Raw genomic sequence first — 6973 nt, 5'->3', positions numbered from 1 at the left:
TTTTATATCCTAGTTTTCGAGCTCGAGTTTGTGTGCATGTGTGGGAATATGTGAGTGCTTCCGTGCGTATATGTGTTTATTCCTACTCTGTCCTTTTATTTTTTGCGTTTGTTCTTGTGCGCATGCTGCAGCCACGTCTTTCTTTACAATTCCATTAACTCGTCTCATAAAAGCACCAAGTCCTGTGAATAGCATGGCTGGCCTCTTCGATGTCATTAAAGCCTTTCTCTCTCGTCTACCTTGCCTCCTCAGTCTGCCATCTTGCTGTGTTTTCTCCTAATGTTCTGACTTTGCTTCTTGTGCTGTTGCCGCAACGTGATTAACCAACTTGCACTAAAGAAAGTTTTGTAACCTGTGACAACAGAACCATTGACCGATACAAAATGTTAAAGGCATCACGTGGCTTGCACAGTAACTTCGTGTCTTACCCCTGTTAATGTGTTCATTCATCAGTGCATACGGCAGCTTGCCAGAAGTGCACATGAAAGGGTTCCATATTGCGAAACAGCATCTAGCTATGTTGCTGCATTTAGTCTTAATAAACAGATGATTTCGCTGCCCGTCACATGTGGTGGTACACATATATAACATTGTGCAGTGGGGTATCAATTCCTGTCTTGACGCTTTCATCATTACAATCCAGTTTTCTAGTGAATGGATCCCAGCAAAGCAGTGCTCTGAGAGCTTTTGCAACTTTCACACCATTTATTATTTCACCAATATCACTGTCTGAATCTGACCGTCACTTTGCCTGCGGCTTGTAATGCACAAAGGGACTCACTAAAACACGTTCAACTTTGTTGAGCATTTTCCCGGTACGTAAACATGACAAAAAATGCTAGCAAACTTATTCACGTTAATAATTGTGCTTGCGCTCGCGTTACTTGCCCGAGTCAGATAAATAAATTAAAAATTGGCTATGACCACACTGTAATTTTCAGTGCAGACTGCTAACGGAGCTATAAATCGTGCTCCGACTTCTGCTATTTCACTATGGGGCGTGTCAAACTCGACGGAGGCTGCCTGAATAAGCATTTTGGGCCTCACTAAGCTAATGGTGTTTTATAATGGTTCTCTTAGTCGCATTACTCGTGTGAGCGAGATAACCAAAATAAACAATGCAACCACATGAATGTGCTTTGGCGTGCAAGCTGCTAACAGTGGCTGTCAGGTTCATGTTGACTACTGCTACTTCACCAGCACTAGCCATCACATGACTCTGATTTCCAGTGGAGACTGCTAAGAGAGCCACAAAGCGTGCTCCGACTTCTGCTATTTCACTATGGGGCGCGTCAAACTCGACGGAGGCTGCCCGAATGAGCATTTTGAGCCCGCCAACGATAATTAGGCTTAACAATTGTGTTTAAGTTCAGATATGCCAGCATTTAAATGTGTTTCTATGCCACTTCTTAAATCGAGCACGATGTGTGCAGGACGTTGCTTATCAGAATTGAGATTCTATTATAAGGAATACGCCATAAATGGAACTGCTTATTTATTGCATCCTGCTTATTTATTTATGCATCCAAAATTTTGGTAGGCATAATGAGGGCTGTTCTTTCGTTAATAAAAAGCCGTTATGCTTCTTCGACTGGCTCAATGCCAGACAGCTCGCAGTCGGAGTCGCTTTCTTCAGTCTCATCTTCACCCAGCTGGATGCTGATGGGTTTAATGTGCTCACACCCAGACGTGTCAAGTCTGAACTTTGCCTCGAAGTCCCTCACGTGCTGAATGCTCTTCCTTCAGTACTCCGCCATTACCTGCTTGATTTTCTTCCTGAACATGGCGTCGACCGTGGACAGCTTGAAGTCTGTGTTGTCCGCAGCGATGCCATTTTGACCTTGGCCCACACAAGCTCAATGGGATATAATTCGCAGTGGTACAGCGAGAGCCTGAGTAGAATGCAACCAGCCCTTACAGCTGCGTTGTCTACGATGTAGCTCAGAAAGCGTGACTTTACAGATGCCGCCAGCTCAAGCAGCTGCTTCTTCATCCTCCTGTCACCGTAGGTGATGTTCTTGCTTGTGAGACACTCCTGTATCTCTTCCTTCTTGCAGGCCGTCGTCGGCAATTTCTCTTCTCGCCGGCTATAGTAAGGTGCATTGTCTAAAGCAATGACGCTACCAGCTGGCAACTTCTGCAGAACGTCATTGAACCAGCCCTCAAAGCGATTGCCGTCGATTTCCTCATGGTAGTCGCCTGTCTTTTGGCCTCGGAATACATCCAAGCAGCCGTCGACGAAGCCATCCTCGCTGCCGATGTGCGTCACGACCAGGCGCTGACCTTTCCCAGGAGGTTGTTTTAGACCCGTCGTCAGGCCATTTGCTCGAGCGAACAGGCGTTCGCGCTTCTGCACCACGGTGTCTGTCCACACGATCAACCGAGTGCGTCCCGCCGTCACCCATGTCTCTTCCAGGTAGATCTTTCGGCCTTCCGCCCGGTAGCGCTCCACGTCACGGAGGTAGCGATTCTGCCAATCGGTGATGTCATCCCGGTCGATAAGCAGCGAGTTGCGGCTTCTCCTTTCGTGCTTGAAGCCTATCTCGTTAAGCAGGCGACGCACAGTACACCGCATTGGTGATGGTAGTTCCATACGCGCCGAGAACTCGGTAGTTATCTTTTCGACCGTCGGTATCTCGTTGCGGCGAAAGAAATCGTGCACACCTGACCTCAGCGCGCACAACGTGAAGCTGTCAAACTTCGCGCTGCGTCTTCTCTTCTCCGCATTGCGTGGGCGCTTTCGCGAGGGCGTCGTCAGTTTGCCACCCGAAAAATGCGAAGCTTTAACTACCTCCCTCACCCTGAACACATTCCTTTCGCTGACACCCAGCATGTCGGCGACAAACTTGCTCGTGTCCTCCACGCTGCGTTCAGGCTGCCTATTACGCGAAAACGTGTAGCAGTGGAAGATCATGTTGCGTGAATCACTGTTCATGATGTGGCCGCTCTTGTTCTTGCCGAGGCTCCTTGGTGGTGTGGTCATCGAGGCGACACAAGGCTCGTTCGGCAACAAAAGATCGCGTTCCGATGTCACCTCGCTGGGCTTCATGGCGGAAAACTGGCACGCAATGCCGTGCGCGATCATGCGCGAACTCACGAGATTGAAGGTTCGCAACCACGAAAAAAAGAAAAAAAATATTAATTAAAAAATAAGTCTAATATATTTTAAAAAATGAGCTTGTGAAAACACACAAAAAGTGTAAATGAATCTTATGCTATTCAGCCAGCGACTGCTTTATAATCCGCCTTTTGCATTGCGCTGTGGCGCCACCTTAGCCGGCTTCGCGATAAACAATATTTACGGCGTCGGGGCCCCGCGGGACGCAGAGGCGCGCTGCAAGAAGCCAGTTGAAATGGGTTTGTGTATTTATCAGTCGTAATTTTCGTTTTGTGTGAGTGGCCGCTTGTTGGACAGGATGCTTAGGCCGGCAATGACTCTGGTGCAACTTACAACCGCAAGTCGTCGAAATATGAGGACGGGATTTCGTGCAGCTACGCCGACAAAACCAGTCACCGTGCGATGTGCCTCTGAACGAACCCATCTCACCGTATCGCGATTGACACTGCGCCTACGTTTGTACTCCTGTTATTCATATTTATTCGTGCCGAATATGAGTCCAAATATGCTTCGGAAGTTGTAATGCACGAACGCGAGCACTCGCCAGCCGCCCATATCAAGTTTAAGCTGGGGTCGATTCCGCTCAGCGGAAGTTAGCCGTATCGTATATAGCAGCCGAGTTCATGCATTTGCGCACTGAACGTACGCTAATAGGACGATAAAAACTGATTTTATAGCTGAGTCTTGACCACAGTGGCCATAGCTCTTTGAAGGGAAGGCACTGCGCCCAGAGTATTTATGCAACGCAAGAACGGCACATTTGTTTACATCGGCACGCGTGCGGCCAGCGCTCACTGTTCGCTTCAGGTACAGTAGAAACCGTGCACCGCTCACACGAAATAATGAGGAAATATTCAAAGCATATATGAACACTTATGATGCACATATGAAAAGCGATCACACCGAGACCAGAAGGCATGAACGTCCCGGCCACATCGAAAACGGCGACAACGAACACCTAGCCGCACTAGCGCGCGAAAATGCCGACGCCTGCCGTACTCGCGTGGCAACGAGCGGTGTTGTTGCTTACGATGCAGTGTCGAAAGGGCCATCACTTGTTGCCTGCTTAGCATAAGAGGCAAGCTGTGTTTTCGGTAACTACTAAATCGGTCAGCATAAAAATACACTCTCCGTACACTGTAAACGAAAATAACTCTCAGGTGGGAGTAGAATGCTTGTCCTCTAGCGACTTCCCCGTTGGGAGTTTATTATGCTCCGAATGATTGGAGTATAATTTTTACTCCGTGCGGGCGGAATTTTTGCGTGGTGCCTTCGGAGTTTTTTTTCTGTCATTTTTATTTTTTACTTCGAGCTGGACGGAGTTTTTTCGAGGTGCACCGGGAGTATAAAAAAGACACGTCAACTTGCGTGGAGAATTTTTATGTAGATGCTTCGGGTCAAATTCCGAAATATACGCACACGAATAAGCCAAATTCTGCGAAACAAGCGAACGAGACCAGAAAGGCCAAGCAATACATAAACACAAACATTTGAGAAAAACCCGTTGAAGAGCTGTGAAAGACATCCAACGGAAACTCGACACACGACAAGAAGCAACCCTGCCAGTATATATAGCCACGACAATGTGGGCCTCGAAACGGCCTAGCGAGCAGCTGTAGTGTTTTCAGAATTACGACTCACAGGCTCGCACATATGAGATCGGCCTCTCTGAAAGTAACATCAAACCTAAATCCACACGGAACTGTCAACTTAGAATATTGAAAAAACAACGCTCATGGCATTTGGCGGCAGTGGCAGCGGTCGTAGACACGTCGTCTGAACTCTTCTTACTGTACTTACAGCTGTTCAACATTGCCTTCCTGCTTCCTGGAGACGCATCGTTCTGCGCTGTCCTACCTGCCGCATCTGTCTGCAAGGCCGTGAAGCTATTCTTCACTACGACTGAAAAGTTGATCCGGTCAGCCCGATCGCCCACTGCATCACCTGACGTAGGCAACCAAGCGGCCAGCACAAGGCTGAACGGGGCGTTGCTTGGCATTTGGCGGCAGTGGCAGCGGTGGTAGACACGTCGTCTGAACTCTTCTTACTGTACTTACAGGTTAGTTACCTTTTATCGTGATCTGTGTATCGCTGCCGCTGCTGCCATATGTCTTGCATTGCGTGATTTGAATTAGGGAGAGCATTGCCATGTCGCGGTGTTGTGTATGTAGACTGGAGCTCCCTGAAAATGGGCTTTTCATAACCTGCACGGAGTGTAAGTTTAGGTTTCACTTTAGTGAATGTTCGGGAGTTACCGAGGAGCTGCTTGGCTCTAGACGCGACGGCGCCAGAAAAAATTGGAAATGTGACACTCGTAAAGGAGGCAATAACAAAAACGAAACACCTGTAGAAAGTTCCAGGTACGAGAAAGAGTTATGCATGCGCATGTATGCAATTGAAACCAAGCTCGATTCCTACTTAGCTTGCCCGGAAAAGTTCAGTCAATCGAGGAATCTGTTCAGGTGATCTCGGATAAGTTTGACCGGTTTCAAACGCGACTGCTTGCCCAAGCAAAATCAACAAAAGAACTGGAAAAACGTGTCGGAATCCTTGAAAACTCTAGCCTTAAAGAAGTCGATCAGCTCAGACTAGACGTTGATAACTTAGAGTGGCGCAGCCGTCGCCTTAACATCGAGATACATGGCATTCAAGAAACAGAAAACGAAAACTTGATCGAAAAGGTAAACAGTATTGCAGATAAGATTAGCCAACCACATATAACCATGGATGAAGTCACCGCTCTGCACAGACTTGCAGCGAAGCCGGGAAAGACGCGTGGGATCATAATTCGCTTTGCAAGGCAGGAACAGCGTGATTCCTGGCTTGCAAACAAAAAAGAGTTAAAGAAAGAAAGTGGAAATGTGTACATCTGCGAGAATATGACTCGACTTTCCCGCGAACTTCTGTTTACAACTAAGGATTGGGCAAGGAGCGCTGGATATGCGTTTGTTTGGCATACGAATGGTAAGGTGTTGGTGGGAAAGAAAAATGGTGAACGTGCAGTGGTTATCAGAAGTGTGCGTGAATTGGAGGACTTGAAGTAAACTGTGAAGCGCCTCCTCAGTCTCCTTGCGCTTTTTAAGCACTATAATTAACAAGGATGACTCTACCCGATGTCCGTACTTTCGGTTCATCTGTTAATAGTGCAGATGCAAACATGATAGGACTCAGCCATAATGTCTGCTCTTATCATGATTATGACTCTTTTAATGCATATTATGGTGATATAAGTTATAAAAATGGATATCGGTGTTTCACTTGAACGCACGAAGTATGAGAAATAAGCGTGAAAAACTTCAAGAGGCGCTTGAGAACTTCAAATGCAAGTTTGACATTTTATGTTTCACAGAAACGTGGCTTACTGAACGGGATAGTCCACCACAATTTGATGGATATAAATATGAAGGACTAATAAGAAACTGCTCTCGCGGTGGCGGTCTTGCCATGTATGTCAAAAGTTGTATCCAGTATGAATTATTACACGAATATACTGTCACGAATGAAAACGTAGAATGTCTCGTCATTTATACAAAATGCGGGTACTACTGTGTTATCTATAGGCCACCCTGCGGCAGCAAGAGACATTTTCTTAATTTTGCAGAAGAACTCTTACATTTTTTAAGTAGCAGTGGCACTATGTTTTTAATTACTGGGGCTGTGAATATTAACATGCTTGGAAACGATGTAAGTACAAGAGAATTCAAGAATATAATCAAATCATACGCATGTGAAAATCTTATCAACTTATCGACGCGGATCACGGCAGAGAGTGCAACGTTGCTTGACGTATGTATCACTAATATGTTCTGCCAGGATGCTACTGCTGGTCTGCTGACGCTAGATATCAGTGATCAT

The 6973-nt window shown here is 46.6% G+C and overlaps 1 protein-coding gene across 1 annotated transcript; it reads left to right on the top strand.

Annotated features, from left to right (window-relative positions):
• The first annotated feature begins 1782 nt into the window (after positions 1-1782).
• Positions 1783-6162, top strand: LOC119431821 (uncharacterized). Its single transcript, XM_037699284.1, has 2 exons — positions 1783-1808; positions 5541-6162. The coding sequence occupies exons 1-2, from the start codon at positions 1783-1785 to the stop codon at positions 6160-6162; spliced, it is 648 nt and encodes a 215-aa protein (XP_037555212.1).
• The last annotated feature ends 811 nt before the right edge of the window (positions 6163-6973 follow it).

The sequence above is a fragment of the Dermacentor silvarum genome, chromosome 10, assembly GCF_013339745.2.
Source record: "Dermacentor silvarum isolate Dsil-2018 chromosome 10, BIME_Dsil_1.4, whole genome shotgun sequence".
NCBI classification, from domain to species: domain Eukaryota; kingdom Metazoa; phylum Arthropoda; class Arachnida; order Ixodida; family Ixodidae; genus Dermacentor; species Dermacentor silvarum.
This window is presented reverse-complemented; position numbering and strand designations above follow the sequence as displayed.

What these genes read in the sequence shown, in the direction of transcription:
- LOC119431821 (XM_037699284.1), top strand. Translation starts at nt 1,783, where the DNA reads ATGGCGTCGACCGTGGACAGCTTGAA. An exon ending in TCGACCGTGGACAGCTTGAA is followed by an intron (nt 1,809 to 5,540) that starts GTCTGTGTTGTC and finishes ATTCCTACTTAG; the next exon opens with CTTGCCCGGAAAAGTTCAGT.